Source organism: Ammospiza caudacuta, chromosome 3 (genome assembly GCF_027887145.1).
Source record: "Ammospiza caudacuta isolate bAmmCau1 chromosome 3, bAmmCau1.pri, whole genome shotgun sequence".
Classification (NCBI taxonomy): domain Eukaryota; kingdom Metazoa; phylum Chordata; class Aves; order Passeriformes; family Passerellidae; genus Ammospiza; species Ammospiza caudacuta.
In genome coordinates this window covers 21,420,541-21,438,044 of record NC_080595.1, presented here as the reverse complement: position 1 = coordinate 21,438,044, position 17,504 = coordinate 21,420,541, and the positions used below count along the sequence as shown (strand labels likewise).

The 17,504-nt window shown below is 40.7% G+C and overlaps 1 protein-coding gene across 1 annotated transcript in view; it reads right to left on the bottom strand.

Annotated features, from left to right (window-relative positions):
* Positions 1-17,504, bottom strand: part of SUSD4 (sushi domain containing 4) — a 150,065-nt gene that overhangs the window by 5,323 nt on the left and 127,238 nt on the right. Inside the window, exon 9 of the mRNA XM_058800776.1 lies at positions 15,484-15,672. Coding sequence (XP_058656759.1) covers positions 15,484-15,672 — 189 coding nt within the window. The remainder of the gene's footprint in view (positions 1-15,483; positions 15,673-17,504) is intronic.

The following is a 17,504-nucleotide window of genomic DNA, read 5'->3' as shown; positions in this document are numbered from 1 at the left end:
TGGAATCACAGCCCGGACAGATGAACTCCATGGAGAACTGAGGAAGTACTCTGGAAAACAGCAGTGGGGAAAGCAGTTCACAAGCAGTATTTTTACAAGAGAGAAAACTTTTCCATGGCGTAAGTGTTGGTTGATTACTGCATTCTTAAGTGCTTCTAGCACTGGGCAAAAAATCCTGCAAAGTGTAATGATGTTTCAAATGACTGCATACTGACCCTAAAGGGCTTCAGTTACTGGATGACTACTTTTATTTCCCTTCAGAGGCAATTCCTGGCTGGCTCAGTGCCCCATCTACACACCCTTCCCTTCACTTCATGCCTCTCCCATGCAGGCAAGACCTGCTGCATTGATTTAAATAATGAAAATGACATCTCTTGAAAGAAGAATCTTCTCAGAAATTACAATTCAGCTGCTTCTCCCTGTGAAGCTTGTTACATGAATAATGCATTTCATAAAAAAATACACAAGATATTAAATGAATCTTCAAGAGAGGCTGATTACAATGTGCAGCTATGTCTTTTCCCCATCCTCTAGAGACACAGTTTTGTTTGCATTTTCACTGGCAAGGCTTAATGATAACTTGAAATCAGAGTAAGTAATTCACATAAAAATTCACATCCTCAATGCTCTGTACACTTTCTAAAGTCTCTGGGCCCACAAGAAAGATGAATACTTTACTGCGAAGTCAACTCAAGATTGAAAACAATTTTCTTAAGATTAAGGTGAGGTTGTCAGACTGAAATAGCAGGAAAGCACCTATTAATAATTCTTGTACGTAAAAAGAAAATGATCGGTGAAAGCCATGATCCTGGCCTACCATAAAGAAACCTGGTATATTTTTATTACCTATGCTTAGAGCATGAGAACAAAGGAAGAGAACAATTTAAACTCCTCTGCAACTGAATTTTGCCAAGCTCTGGCAGTGTGCAAGAGATGTGTAGATGCCCACAACCTTTCTAGCAATGAGCAAGTAGGGAACATCTGATCACAAAGAGCAATACTCAGAAAAAATAATTTTCCCCTCCAGCAATGTAGCTGCTGCATCATCCCTAACCTCTTCATGTCATTGAGAGCCAAAGCAGCCTGCTGAATAGAAAAATCCCTCAAATCTGGCATCCCAGCAATGTGGGTCAGCTCAGGATTGACACATTTCCAGGCAGATTTAAAGCTATGCACTGTGGAAACAAGTGCATAGATATGGAGCTGTCAGTCTGTTTACAAATAGAGGTCTATTTTATAATGCCCAAAACGAGGATCACTCTTTGTGTAGGACATGTCCCCAGTACTAAAAAGGGTGCCATGCCTTCCAGTGACACATCCATCTTTCAAGGGAAATGCTTGTGTATTGGTGCTGCCTGGAAACTCCTACAAACAATTTTTTATTGTCCTGTCATGTTGTAGTGTGTTTTTAAGTTTCTTGGTTTGTTCCCCCAGGTCATGTATATTCCCCCTATTATTCTTTGTAAATGGTTCCCTCCTCTCCAGTTTTCCCGCCCTGGAGTTCGTTACAGTTATGTTACCATGGTTACCCCTTCTCCCTCAGTTGCCAATCCTCTAAGTTATGTAACTTCCCCTCCCCTGTCTCTCCTTATAAGTAAGTTTTTCCTCCTCCCTGGGCCCAGTCAATCACCCCCCACTCCTCCCAAGCTTCTGGAACCTTCGGTTAGCTGGGGGCTGTGGTTGGCTGTGGTCCCGGGGCCCCTCCTATTGTTTGCATTCACTGGTTATTTCTGTATGTCAGTTATGTTCAGTACTTCCCCTAATGATTTCTTATTGGATAGCTGGGCTTCCCTCCCTTCTCCACCCTCCTGCTTTAAAATACCGTGTATCCCCTTATTCAGTGCCATTTGCTGCTGGTTTTCCCTCCCTCTGTTGGTTCCCGTGGACCATCAATAAACCAACTGTTAACCCCAGCAAGTGGTCGCCTCTTCTCCTCGTCTCTCCTGCGCTATATCCAGCTCCGTCATCCAGCCCAGCCCGAGGCCAGGACGCCAAGGGGGGCTGGCACTCCTATGCGTGGAGGGTGTCGGCCATCTCTCCCCTTCACTGCTAGCCGGATCTAGGGCCACTGACGCCCTCGCGCAGCTGGCGCCCAACGTGGGGCGCCAACCTGCGCGAGGGCGTATCTGGCCCGAGTGTCTGGCTAGCCGCTGTTACGAGGGAGGTGGCCGACACCCCCGGCGCATATACTGTCAGCCCCCCTCGGCGTCTTGGCCTCGGGCTGAGCTGGCTGCGCGGTGCGGACAGAAGCGCGAAGGAACGAAGTCAGAGGTGACCACAGGCTGGGGGCTAACTCCGATTTATTGAAGGTTCGGTGACAGGAACAGGTAGGGAGGGTGCCAACCAGCAAGTGGCCAGGAAGGAGGCGGGAGGTACAGTTTTAAAAACAAGGGGTGGAGAGAGGAGGGGAGCCCAACTAGCCAATCGGGGAAGGGTACAAACATAATTGGCAAAGGAGACGAACCAATAAATACAACATAAAGGAGAGGCCCCGGGACCACAGCCAACCACAGCCCCCAGAGAGGAGAAGATTCTGGAAACCTGGGAGGAGTGGGGGGTGATTGACTGGGCCCAGGGAGGAGGAAAAACTTACTTATAAGGAGTGTAAGGGAGGGGTGATTACATAACAAGGGGAGACTGGCAGTTGAGGGGGAAGGGGGTAACCAAGGAGACCAACAGTCAGGGGAGGCAGTGGCGGGAAAATCAGGGGAGGGAGGAACCATTTTACAGAAAATTGGGGGGAGAATACATAAAATGGGGAAATAATTGGGGAAATTTGCGCACTGTCAAGCATTAGTCATAAATTAGTTGAGGTTTACGGAGTCATACCTGCCAACAGCTCCTGCGTGAAACACTGGGAACCAACAGATGCAATGCAACAGGTTTGAAACTGAGGGCTTTTGGCTCAGCTGAAAAAAGTGCTTCATTCTTATGTCAGCTGGATGGCAGGAGTCATGGATTCTAACTCACCTGGAGTGTCACTCACCACCTCCGATGACCTTTATGTTCGACCAGTTTCAGGATCCCTTTAACACTTCCATGGGCAAACTGGCCCCCATGTAGTCTGTAGCACTCAGGTTCAAAGCCTCTTTTCACAAATCAAGTCAAAGGTATGTTGTGGTAATCACATACCCTCTGAACAGAGAGAGACATAGCTCTCCCAGGATTTTCCTGGGAAGCTGTGAGAAAGCTCGAATTAAACGAATTAAAACAATTATTATCTCAATCCCTGCACCTGGCAGGCAATCACTGTTTGTCAAAGATGTTTACAAGAAAGAGTTGTCCCTTCTTGACCAGTAGGTGAGAGAAGATTCCTAAAGGCCAATCAGGTCTTAGGTCCACCATTGTTTCCATAAGAACTGTGAATTTCTAATAATAAAGTGCTTTTCATACCTTCTGATGATAGAGTCTCTGTATCCCTTTTGTATGGTCCCGATACCCCTTTGGTGATAGTACATCACAAACAACCCTCAATGAACTCACTTTGAGCTCTGGGTAGTTAGTCGTACACTCAGTCCTTTTCTCCACTCACTTCATTCCCATGGTCATCCTGATCCAAGATCCTTTAAAGCCAGTGGAAAGACAGCCAGCAAGTAGCCTTGGTTTTGATCATAGAAAAGAAATATTAAGAAAGGCTAGAGGGCTGCTGAACTCTCTTGGCTGTCTTGGACAGAAAATTTTTAGTGCAGAGCCGGTTATGTTACAGGGTCTGAACACTTATTTATGCCAGATGCCAGTGAATGATAGTGGTTCCATGGATTAAAGGAATGTGTCAGATAAAATATGGAGGGAAACTCTGGTGACAAACTTAAGGCCACTGAAGTTTTTTAGGAAAGTTAAAATTCTAGCATTCCAAGTGATGAGCCCTAACTGTGTTTGGAAATTACAGGCCATGGACTTCAGACAACTGCATCAAACTCGCAGAATTAAAATAGCCATAAACTGATTTCAATAAAAGCGTATCTGACAAGTACATTTTCACTGCCAAAGCCAACAGTAGTATGCACAATAATCATAGAAACAAGGGAATTCTCCCTCAGAAAGTTCTCACAGATTAAAAAAGCCCTAAGTGCTGCTCTTAAATATGATACTAACTCTTTACTACCAGTAACTTTCAGCATCTTCACTTTATAAGGCTTTGGAGACTTTAATGCTCTAATTACAGCATCCAGCATGAATAATCTAGTACTATTATCTGGCGGCCAGCATTAAAAGACCACACGCCTGTGTCCTTAACTTTGGAGCTTGGCAGAGCGACAGACGTAATTTAAACAGTGTCTGCTGGTGGTCATGCAGCAGGTGATCCCAAGTCTCTGGATCTGTCTTTGTACAGCAGTTGGCCACACACTTTAAGGGGATTTATAGGAACTTTATAGCTCAGCATTCACAGCTGAAAAGTTGAATCATTCATCAAAAAGAAAGAACAATTATATTTATATGGTAAATAAATCCCTTGCTGGATGCTCAAGAGTCCTGTTACACAAGGAAGTTGAAGGGAAGAATTCCTGATTTGATTTGTTGGAGTTCCCTGTCTGTTCCTAAGAGCAGCTGGAGCTGAGACTTCTCCTCTAAGATGAGCTTTCTGCTCTGGCTGATTTTAATGAAGGACTAGCACTACCAAGAAAACCTTAAAACCTGGGGAGCTGAGTCTTGTGTTACCAGCAGTGTGGCACTGTGGCCTGGAGCAAAGGCAAGGGCTGGTCTGACCCACAGTATCCGCTCCATCACAGCCTCCACCGAGCCACATCCCTTGGAGCAGGGCCGGGGAGGATGGCACAGGCTCCATTCTTTATTAATTGAAGAATTAATGAGGTTCACCCAGTGACATTTTCCTACCCATTATGGTCAAGAAGCTTTTTAAACTCTGCCCGGAGGATGCTGCAGCAATTCTGCAATGTTGACACTGGAACTGGAGGATGGAGGGAAGACTTTTTTGCATTAGCACATTCTCAGTTAACATCAATGGCACAGATCAAAGACATTGCACGACTTTTTAAAAGCCATTGGTAGAGAGATAACAACGGAGTTACAGATATTTACACTGCTCAAAACCTGTTTTTTAGTCAATGTTCAAAGGCTAGTGGTTTTAGTCTGTGGTCCAAGTAGGCAGGTGGTAATCACTCAGGTTTTGCCCAGCATTTTTTATATGAGCCAAAAATTAAAAACAAAAATGTCTTGAAGTACAGGACACTTATTAAAAAAAAGAAGGGGTAGGAACAAGCAAGCTTATTTTCCACCTGTGATAATTTGTCTCAAGCTACTAGTTCACCTTTTATGTAGGACATTAATTTCTTGGTTAGCTGGGTTAGCAGAAAGCCTCAGTGAAAGGCCAGCCATTTCTGTTTGACACAGAGATGGAGAGGATTAGAGACATTTGCACCTTGTAAAGAATAACACTTATTCCAAACACATTGTGAATGCCTGCTCATTATGCAAAGAATGACAACAGATTAAGATGAAACTTCCAGATGAGAAAGACACAAATAAAAGCCTGCCAGTTCCACTGTGTAGGAAAATGCTGGTGTATCTCAGTCAGAGAATCATCTGGGAGGGGGAGACACTCTCTGCTTTGCTCACAAACTGCAAGAGAACAAGAATTTCTCCTGAACCTCACTTGACATTTTTGTACACATCAGGACACTAATTATCACCAGGAATCTGGACACCTGTCACCTGTCTACAGCACCCCAACCAATGTTTAATTCAAGCAGTCACTTACTGCATGAGAGCACAGCTGTGTATGCCCCAGCAGGTCTGACCTTTCCCATCGAGGATGGCCAGGTCCCCACCTGAAACTTTACTGGCTGCTTCTGGGGCCTAAGGAGGGATCCTGTTCCATATAATGCCTTCATACAAACACATGCTTAGGGATGTGAGATCTGAAAATCGTATTTTTTACAGGAACATAGATGATGAAGATTATGTTTGTTCCTTTTCCTGCTTCTTTATGAACACTGTGCTAATAAACTTGGTTTTTTGGTTCCCTCAGTGTCATCACCCTTCATACCTTCAGAATAAAACAAGTCATCAACTAAGAAGTTTTTCTTTCATATTCAGAAGGATTCCTGTCCAGTTCATCTGACAAACCTGTCCATTTCCACAGATATTACTAGCAAAAGAATCACACCTGCACTGCAAAGTACAGAGCCTGAGGAAATTAATTCTACACTTTGAATACTAAAAAAAGGGATTTTACTATTCTATACTTAGATTTCAATTTACAGAAATATACAAAACAATGTATTTTAATTCTAAAATAGCAAACCAAAAATTTCCATTAAAATGTCCAGTATTCTAATTAAGATGGTAGAAAAAACTACTGGACTTAACCACTTATATCCAATCAAAAGCTAGAAGAAGAAATTTAGAGGCTTGTAAAAGGAAGGAAATAGCAAATCCAGTTGCTTTAAAATAAGCCCTGTCAAAACATCTCGTTCTAAGATCAGCTGCTTTATGAGACTTTTAAAAAATTACACTATTCAGGAATGTAAGCAGAACAGGAAGCATTACTGGTTTACATTTTCATTGATGGTGAACATCAACTTAACAACATCCTAATGAAGCATTCCTACAACAAATTCTGCTGGCTTTGTGAAGGGAGACTTCCAGGTGTACTGGAACAAACTTGGAGGCCATTGAATTTGTGTTCTGAAAGTGATGCCATGCTTTCAAAAACATTTCTGATTACTTGTTCCCACAGCAAAAAAAAACCCCCAACACCAAGAGTATAACAGAATAGAAAGTTTGGTGGAAACAACTGAGCACTCATATATAAAGTAAAACCTATTTAAGCCTGACTGAAGATGTAAAGTAATGAAGATGCAAGATGTTAACTTTGAACACTCAGGTTGCCAGAGAATTTATTTATTGAAAGCCTAGAGCAAGAATTATTAATAATATTGTATTCTCAGCCAATAGTATCCAAATTCTCAATCTTAACCTTTCTTGATTACTTAACCTTCACAATGCGACTTAGATGTTGTCTACTGAAAAGACACGTGACAGGTAAGCAATTTCTTCTCAACCACTCAGCAAGTCAATGTTCAAGCAGCCAGGAACATAACCCAGGTCTCCTGGCTCCAGACTGCTGGCTGTACCCCTAGAAATTGACCCTGGGTAATTCTGAAGCAGCTTTAACAGTAAGGTAAGCCTTTCAATGTGCACACAGTGAGAAGAACTTCTCACCTTCTACAGAGTATGAAATGAGTTGAATAATCAAGTTTTTTAAAGAAAAGCTGCGTCTCTGGTCTAGCTTTGACAAACACCATCTTAATGAGAATTTCATGAAACAATATAAAACTAATTTCAAACATATTTTAATAATAATTTAATGTTAGCTGATTCCAAAATGGAAACAGATGGTATTTTACAAACACTTATCATACACACTTCCTTCCTGGAACTGCAAATTACACTGAAGGTTTTGCAGTACCAGTCAGTTGAGCTCCTACAGGAGCATTATGCCAAATTCACACTCAACCTCAACAACTTGGCCCTTCCCAGAACTGTGCCCCATGAAACACTGATATCAGTGCTGAAGTCTTTAGTTTCAAATGCATTTCACAACAAATACACGATGAAGCATACCTGTCACAGACATTTTTTTCACAGAAATCCTTTCTTTCAGATTTCTGCGTCTTCTGGAAGGCAGAGGCCTCAGAAGAGAATGTAAACAATTGTTATCAGCTGCTGTGGAATGCAATAGGATGCACCTGATTGGCTCATGTTCCTATGTTTATAATTAAGGGCCAATCACAAAGTGCAAGCTAGGGAGAGAGTCCCTGGACACAACTTTGTTAGAGGATTCTTTCTTGCTATTCTTAGCTTAGGCAAGCATCTGCAAACTTCTCTCTTTATTCTATTTAGTATAGTCATAATGTATTATATATTATATATCAATAAATCCAGCCTTCTGATCAAGAAATAAGATTCTCATCCGTCTTTCTCTCTCACCAGCAGCGACCCACTCAGGACGCTGTAATACATACCCTAAGTGATGTTTTCCTATAAATTATAAGGTAAACAGAGAACGTTTCATTTAAATCACAAAAATTAGTGACAAGTTTGCAGCTAGAGCAATAGGACTTCTTTTAGCAAATGGCCCGCAATTATATTTAAGGAAATATTTATATTCATTATTAACATGTGAGTACTTGGAGCACTGTGGTCTCATTTACACCAGATAATTTTGTTCCAATTTTGTTTCTTCCTTCCCTCATGACTGGATGGCTTTATGATCAGCAATGGTCTTTCCAGGACTTTGAGAAGCAGATGCTGGGTACTACACAGACACTTCGCAGGAAGGACTTAACTCAAAAATAAATCAAGGCTTGGGTATTTGACAGGCATCCCAGAATAACCTGAGGACTAGAAGAGGTCAAAGTGCTTAGAAGTATAATGGAGGTAGAGAGAAAAGAGAGAGCAGTCAGGAAGCTGGCTAAGAAAACCAGGCAGCCAAATGCCCCTGTTAGGAATGTCTGAAAAAGCCAGTGCTCACTGAAAACTGGATGTATCAGAAGGTTTTTGTGTTACTTTAATCCCTCTTTTTTGAACAGCTTTTTCTTCTCTGTTATAAGCGAGAATCCCTTGACTTTGTGTGGGGTTACCTACACCCGTCATCAGGGACTGATGGAGACAAGGAATGCTGGAATAGACAAGCTGTAATCCAGGGCTTAGCTGAAGACTGAGGAAATCAAGCTATACCACATAAGGAAGGAAAAACAACGGAAAAAGTACAAGGTCCCATTCCCAATGGAGAGCTACAAGGAAAAAAAAAAAGAGGGACAAGGAAAACCAGCAGATGATCTTAGCACTGTAATTTCACAAATCATCTTACAAGACCAGGAAGGCATGGAGGAGTGTTGGTTTCTGTTATGTTCAGTTCCCAAGTGCCTGCCTACACTGACTGGTGAAAGTGCCACCCTTTAAATACTGGGTTTTATCTCTGGAAATGAACAAGTGAGTAGACTTCCCGCTGCACAGAGTCCGTAGCTACAGTTCCCTCCATTTGTGGAAGATGTTCTGTGAGTGCATCATGTGGCCAAATTTAATGAACATGTCCATAAAGCACAGAGATGTTTCATTTCAAGGTAGGCAATGTGTTATTTTCCCTTCCAAGCAGCCTTGTCAGTTAAAGATGAATATCATAAAGCAACCCTCAGGAAGAATTTTCGTCTGCTTTCCCCCACCTAATCCGCAGTATATTTAAAGCACTATGGATAAAACACTACATGCATCTGGCAGTTAATATGGAACTCAGGGCAGAAATTATGGCTCCATGAACAAATTGGGATGTCTCGCTGATTCTGGAAATGCTAAGAAGTTTCTGAAAGGTGCAGAGGTGATAGAGCAGGTGTGCAACAATGATTTACTGTGGAAGTCCTGTGCAACAAGCAACACCAAAAACATGAAAGAAACAAATTACATGTTATTCTGTTGCTTTCTTGAAAAACTATGAACAGTGGAGAAAGCCCAGCCCCAGAAATCAAAGATTTCTGCAATACAATAAAGGAGCAGTCACTTAGGAATATAATGCTATTTATGTTCTTCAATGTCTTCGACTTGGAGCCTGTTCTCTAAGCCCTCCATCTCTCACAACAAGAGCTGCAAAAAGCCCATTTTGTTATGTATCCATTCTGTCTTGGGTTTGGACTATTTTTCTTCATGTTTCACTTATCAGTATAGCTGCTGGAGTTAAAAATTAGATGACTATTTAGCAGAATAACTTCTGCTAGACTTCTCTGTCTAGCATTCCATGTCTCTGTGCTCCTTTTGAATTCAATTCTTTTTCACACCTCTTCTCTTCAGCTGGGTAAGCTGAAGAGTAACAGATGAAGTTCAGCATTTTCCAACAGCACAAAAATCCAGATACTCCAGGTTAAAGTGTTCATCTTCCACACTCATACATGAATGCATATAATTTCTGCACTCCTGGGTGATGAATGAATCAACTGATCAATGAATCAATCCAACAGCAAAAATTAATGTCTCACCCAAGCTGGTGGGAGCTCTGTGCTTACCAATATTGAGAGTAAAGCTAAGAATCATTAGAAAGTCTGATGTGCAATAGGAGCTGCATGGTCTCTGGTGTGATCTTCTGTTTAAACAGAGCTACAAACCCTTCTTTCAGAATTTATTTGCCTTAACAAAGAGGAAAAAATTCACCAGAAATTTCAGTGCAGAAACAAGCAGAATTACTGAATGACTTTTTCTAAAGAAAAATATACCCTAACACCTTCATCACACTTGCTTTTCACAACAGGCACCCCCAGGGTAAGACACTGTCAGCCTATTTAGTCCTTTGGGTAACAGGCTAGAGGTGTTACTGACATAAAGGTGTTGCCCTAGTAAAGGTCCTTAGATATATGGTTGTCTGCCGCTATTTGAGCATTTACTGCTGGTTGTAGTTTCTGAGTCACACATTTTGCTGTAGGCAGTGAAATACCACTGTAGTCAGAGCTATTAAAAACCAAGCTATCAATGTGTCTGTCGTAAGTTAACATTAACTCAGTTAACCTGGATGACCTGTTCGGCAGTTGAGAGCAATTTAATTTATTCTTCTTCCTGCCTGCCAGATGAGTGGTTGCAAACCTAAAACAGAATCCTGGTATCTACCTCACTTAATTGCTCAATACCACAGTATTTCATAACTTGCTTGTATTGCTGCCCTCTGCTCCCTCCACAGGACTTCTGTCTGTTGGAGATGTGCTGCATCAACATTATCATCCCCGAGGATACATGTCAGTCTGTCAAGTTGGAATTTATCTAAAGCCTTCTCAAAGTCAGCAGAGAAACACAGAGAGAAATCCATTTGTACCAAAGTGTAACGTCTGAGGCTTAGGATTGCTTACTTCCCCTGTCTCCTGAACATAACTGATAACAGGCTGACTGCTATCCCTTTTTCCCGGACTGTTGCTCTATGTTCCTTCAAGAATTTAAAATAATTTTAAGTGCCTAGTTTATCAGATAGATAGCTCAGTGTCAATCACTGTTCATAGCATTAGGAATTGTTATGGAAGAATGTGGATCTGTGAAGCTTTCCTTCAAAGTGTCCTGCACATAGCTGGTAACAAAGTTTCAACTATTTGGTTTTTAACTACTACAAGGCTATGGCACTTCATCTCTAATACCACCCTCTTCTCTTATACCCTTTACTTTCTAGGTTCTAAGTCAGAACTATCAGCCCCTCTCTATGAATGTCTATCCCCAGGCTTATAGGAAGAAAAATTTTAAAGCTCTGTTCTGCATTCTTACCTGTCTTTCCAGAGTATTTTTTTCCTCTGCAGCATATTTTATTGGTTTGGATTTTCATCTGGCTAACCCTTTTTTATTCTCCAGAAATCTCCTGGTGCCCAAGTAAGGGGGGGGTTGGGTTCCCTTGCACTTCTGGCTTTGTAATGAAATTTTTAAATTCCTTCCTTCTCCTACATTTCTTCCACAGTTTCCATAATTTTCAGAATCCTGTCAGTACCTTTATGGCTCCTTAGCTTTGTATCTTTTCATTTACCCTCACAAGGAGGTGGTTTTATGTTCCAAAATTCAGAAATACCTTCAGGTTTTTTCTGCGTTTTTACTCTCTTCTGTTTAATGAATCTCCCCTTTGAAGTCTATTACTCATGTTTGTTGCATTTTAATTTCAAATCTACCTACAAATAATTGAAATTTTCTGTTTTACATTCTTTCAAATTTAACCGCTGCTAGAGAGGTGGTCTCACAAAGAGAATGAAGTTTTGATATTGCAATATATTTGATTTCTTGCAAGACCAGCTTTTCTGTTCAGCTGGGATGATGCTGAAACAAGACATTCTAGGTAACAGGAACATGTCTATTGTTTGCAAATTGAATCAACCTGTTTTCCTTTTTACTCTTAAATACAAAGCTGGAAATTGCCAATGACACTATCAATACAACTGCTTAACTTTCTGGCACTGCAATCAAATTCTCCCAGCCCTGCCTCTCTTTATCTGTTAAAGTACTTATAGCCCAGGTTTTGGGTTTTTTTTTCAGTTTGGTTTGGGGTTTTTTGGTTGTTTTTTTTTGGTTTTTTTTTTTTTTTTTTGGGTTGTTGTTTTTTGTTGGTTTTTTTTTTCCCCTCAAAATACTGTGTAGTATCTTAATTCACTTAAAAGTACCATATCATAAAGATTTCCTGGTTTTAAATGTTTCATTTCTCAGAGTTCCATACAGGTATGTTTTCAAGTGTTTGTTCTCCTCTGATGTTTTTGAAAGCTGTTTGATTTATTTTACAATTAATATTTATACCCCATGTGGTATTCTTCACTCATTAATTCTGCACCCATATTTTGCAAACCAGATTTTACAGAAGGGAATCACTAACTTACACCAGTTTCTACAGATGGATAATTAACCCCAAACTAGTAATTAAAAAATCATATTAAAAAACCCAAAGCCCATTTTCCTTCAGTTTTCTTGGAAGTGTCTCTTGAGTTTCAGTACAGAAGGTTTAAAAAGTTTCTGCGTAATTGTGGAATTCCACTAGAAAAAAAGAAAATTAAGAAAGTTAAAGAATAAGAAAGTTCAGTGTGATGATTCATTTGATCCTCTAAATGACTGCAAAATTTTCTAGAACTGCTAAAATAACACCGCTTCCTTCACTGACTTCATCTGATATTTCTCAACCATTTCAACTGAAGCCACCCAAATTATTCAGCTTGAGGCTGACACTCAAAAGTCAATCCAAATGTTTTAAATCTGGCAAAGGTACCAGCATTTAAGAAGAGGATCTCATACCAGTAAGCACTTGGCAATCTGAGCTAGAGGCATCCTTTTTTGCCAGAGCCATAACCACTGCCTTGGCCAGCTGCAAGCAGCTGTTTCTGAGCAGTGGCTGCTCAGCTCTGCACTGTTGGCTGCACTTCAGTGCCAGATGACACAGTCTCTATGCTCTGCTCTGACTAGAGCAGCACTGATTACATTTATCAGAAAAAAAAAACTTCCTTCACTAACAGCAAAAATTAATGTCTCACCCAAGCTGGTGGGAGCTCTGTGCTTACCAATATTGAGAGTAAAGCTAAGAATCATTAGAAAGTCTGATGTGCAATAGGAGCTGCATGGTCTCTGGTGTGATCTTCTGTTTAAATAGAGCTACAAACCCTTCTTTCAGAATTTATTTGCCTTAACAAAGAGGAAAAAAATTCACCAGATTGATGCATAATATTTTTGTGACTACACACAAATTTAGGAAATCCCTTCTGTGGAGGCTTCAACAAGAACATACATCTAAATGAGGAAGCTGTAAGCAGCATTGTTTATAGGAAAATAAAAGTTCTCAAAAGGTTTGCTTTAGCTTCCTAGCAGTCATCTGTTTTTAATCATTACCATATTAAAATACTGAGCAGGAAAGATCATTACAATACCTTTTAAATTGAACATGGAAAGAAAGAAATAGAATGAATTCGTTATTTGCAGATTTGCTCTGTGAAAAGTACTGCTTGGCCAGATTACACTGCACACATAAAAGGAACACTGAAAAATTAGCTTGACACAGGAATGCAAGGTGGAGAATAAAAAAATATGCAGGAAAGGAATTTTGTCCAGAGACAAAATTAAGAGTAGTGGATTGTAACAAGATTCCTGGAGACTGGCACTCCTTGCATAAATCTCTTGAACAAGCACTTTCAAACAAGGGCATCTCGAGTTGATTTACCCTGTCTGGATTCATTTTGGATCACTGCACACCTGCTGAAGCAGCCCTACAGCAGAGTTCACAAGGGGAGCTGTCAGGAGTGACCTTTCAGTGCTGCCGGAAGCTCTCTTCTCCCCCAAAGCTGAGCAGAACCAGCTCTTGCAAGTGTTGTGCTCCCAATTTGTTCTCCTGTGGTTCACTGAATGAATGCACTGACGGGATGCCCACATGAAACCACCATGGGAAGTTTTGGCATTTAAAGAGCGCAGGAAGAAAGTGATTCAAAGAGAGGCTGAATCGAAATCAGAACTCAGGAGGCCTTCCCAATGGCCTGAGCACACACCGATCCCCCAATCACAGATCATCGTAGTTGAGGGGGGATTATAATTTTTGACACATAACTTAAAATATAGAACTGTCAGGGGCAAGAGTTCCTACCTCATGTTTTAAATTATCAAGAAAAAGAGCCTCTCTATGATTTCATCATACAAGCAAGAAACAATGAGCACATGAGTTCTCTTGGGTATTTTGATAGCAGCTGGGATGCTCACCTGTGTTAAGTAAGACACAATTTTTCCTGCTTCACATACTTGAGTTTCATGCTCTTATCTTTCTAACTGAAGAACTGTAATTTTTCTCAAATCAGTTATATTGTTTGGATTAAGCCTAACAGGGCCCTTCTGATTTTTTAATGTGTTTTCCATGCTATAAACAACAACAAACAAACCTTCCAAAAATGGCTTACATACAGCTGATTGAGGATTAATCTTTCATGGTAAGCTAAATAAACAACAAAAAAAAATCATCTTGTTTTGTCATTCCAAAATTGCAAAAGCATTTTTGAATTTTAGGACTTGAATTGTCAGCTAAAAATAAGGATAATTAAATTATTTTTGTACAGTTTGTCACTTTGTTGATGCTTTTGGCAAATTTTTGCACTTCCAGAATACTTAGCATTTAGTTCAATGACATAAGCATCACATATGAATTCCTATAATTGCTTTTAGCTAATTTCTACATATAGAGAGCTTCCATACAGGCTTGAAATAGAACAAAAATGTGTTTTTTTTAAGGGAATGAAATGCAGAGGATGTATTTGGACTCTCAAGACTTCCTAGGATGTTTCATTCACGATGTGAGGATGGAGGAGGGTAGTTTATGCAGTTTTGGCAATGTATGGAACAATCCATCAAGTATCACTGTTTTAGATGTCTGGGTTGCAAAGATAAACACACTACAACACCCTCCATCCCAGCTCTAGTCACAGAGCCTTTTGGCTCGGTAGGATCCAGCTGCTTCACAATGAATGGTTTTTATGCTCCTCATCAATAAACTAGCTCAGTTGTTTTTCAGTTGTCAATCCTTCTTTAAGGTAGGGGAGACAGCGAATACCCAAGTGTGCAGCACCATGTGGCGATGAGTAATGACTGCAGCTGGCACAGCCCAAACCAAGGATTTCTGTGGCGTATATTTTAGCTGATCATGGAAATCTATCCATATGTGTAGGAGCTCTGACCATCTGCACAGGAAGGTGAGTTATGTAACTTCCTCAGGTTTTAATCAGAAAGGCAGCAGAGAGTTTTCATTTTAAAGGCAAAGCAATCATTAGGAGCTTTCCCTCTTGCATTGGGACACTGTGAGAGCAAACACTACTTGGGAACACCACGAGTTGAGGGTGCAGTGAAGCACAGCAGGAACACATCAGAACCCACAAAGGCTCTGCACACCCAGTGGGAATATCACTGAGAATGGAACCGTGGCTACAGCCCTGAGTTAAAACCACAGAGAGCATGCAGGTCTTGCAAACCAGAAAGAGAAACAAACAGTAAGGCATTTACCTTCCACATCAAGGCACCTAGGTGGGCTATCTGACCAGATAAGGTTATACATGCACTCAAGGATCTCTGCCCCTTCTAGTTTATATCCAGGAAAGCACTGATAATACACCACTGTTCCTACGGGGAAGGAGGCCCCGAACTCAGAAATGTTAATGTAACTATGAGGAAGAACCAACGGCCTCAGGCAACCTGCAAATTAAGAAGAGGGAGGTTTCTTTTATTATCAAGTGCTTATCTCAGTCATCTTCACACATCTCAGTTACTGTTTCTAAATTGAGGAGTCTGATTTTTCATCCTCTCCACTATGAATGGCATGTCTGCATGATCTCCCTCAGATAGATCTGCCTCATTATCCTGTTTCAAACCCTTTTGTTGTTTAGCCCACACGCTTTGCTAGCGTGGGCTTCACTCCCAACAAATCCAGGAAAGGTTTTCCGAAACCGACAGTATTTTGTTTAACAAACATTTACCATTTCAGCAGATGGCAATCTCTTTTTGAGGTAGAATCTTTAATAAATAAAGATTTTCATTTATATAAATGGTGAGTTTTATTCCTCCTCCTAAAAAATGACAGGTATGCAACCCTCTTACATATTAAAACTGCTTCTGTGACAAAGTGTACGCAACTGTAAAAGATTTGCAGGCAGAATTCATGACTTTGAAATTCTAGTCATGAATTGAGAAAGTCTAAAGGGACATGACTTCCTAGGAGCAGTCCCATGATAAATATTGAGCGAGGTCTTAGACTAGGTTATCAAAAATTTAAGGTATCTGTTATCATCATAAATCGTAAATGTAGTCAGAATCAGATACTATGTTCCAGTGCTACTTCTGGAATTACTCCTGAGGGATTTGTACCATGGCTGGTACTGAGCAGCGACAGTTAAATGGTCACCAACCAAAATTTGGGGCAACAAAGAGCAGTGAATTTAACAGATAGCATGTCTTTATAACATGTCATTCCTCATGACCCTAGAAATGACCCTCTGGGTAATGCTTGACACTGTTTGATTTTTTAATTTGCAATAATGTGGAGAAAAGATAACTAGTAATCATGGAATGACAAATAATATTTTAGAATTATGTGACTAATGGAAGCTGCATTATGGCTGTCCATAAATGGGTATCTTGCCACTACTAGGAATTTGTGAAGGATGTTCATAGGACTCCCGTAATTTTAAGCTGGAGGAGGAAACAAAAATCAGTCTGAGAACTGCTTGTAAGGTACTGGAATTTAAAACAAAAAGCCTAAGCAGCATTTCAAGCAGCCATTTCCTTGCAACAGTCTTTTGAGGGAGAGGAACAAAACCAAAAGAAAATAAAAGAAAAAGCTTGAAAGCGTTTTGCAGCATGCTGTACCATCAGAGCAACAATTTCAATAGCTGTTGAAGCAGCTGGTTATGTCCCTCTCAAATAAAGCTTCAAGCATCCTATCTGTTGGCTGCTACTTCTACCCTGATCAAGAATGCCCCCCATACACCACACTCATTCCTGCAAACTGAGCAGCACATCGAGCAGGACGACATAAGTAGCCCCCAGTGGGACAGAAAGAGCACAGACTGCCCAAGCAAGACCAAGCTTACCCTTCTCAGTACTGTATCAAGGAAAATTTGGTCCTGCTGGCTCAGAATTTTAATGCTCATTATGTTCCTGGTCATGTAGGACAGAGATTTATTTGAATTTGTATGACAGCCAAGCATTTGTGAAAATTTCTAGGTCTTCAAACACTGCTTGCAAAACTCCATTTTGACATTATTTTGCTAAGTAACATCATCCAGACCAGTAATTAATATTATTATCTCATGGTAAAAATAGAGGTTAGATTCTTATATACTCCACAATCCTTCCCCACTGCTCTGGCAAGGAAAAAAGGCATCTTAGTGTCATAAGACTCCCCTGCCTTCTGTAATGAAAGGGCCATAGAAATGTAACTGACAGCCTACCTAGAGCAAGAAGACAAGTTACTTTCATCTTACCAGTGCCTGACATGTCAAAAAGAAAATTCTGGAATTCTGCAGTAA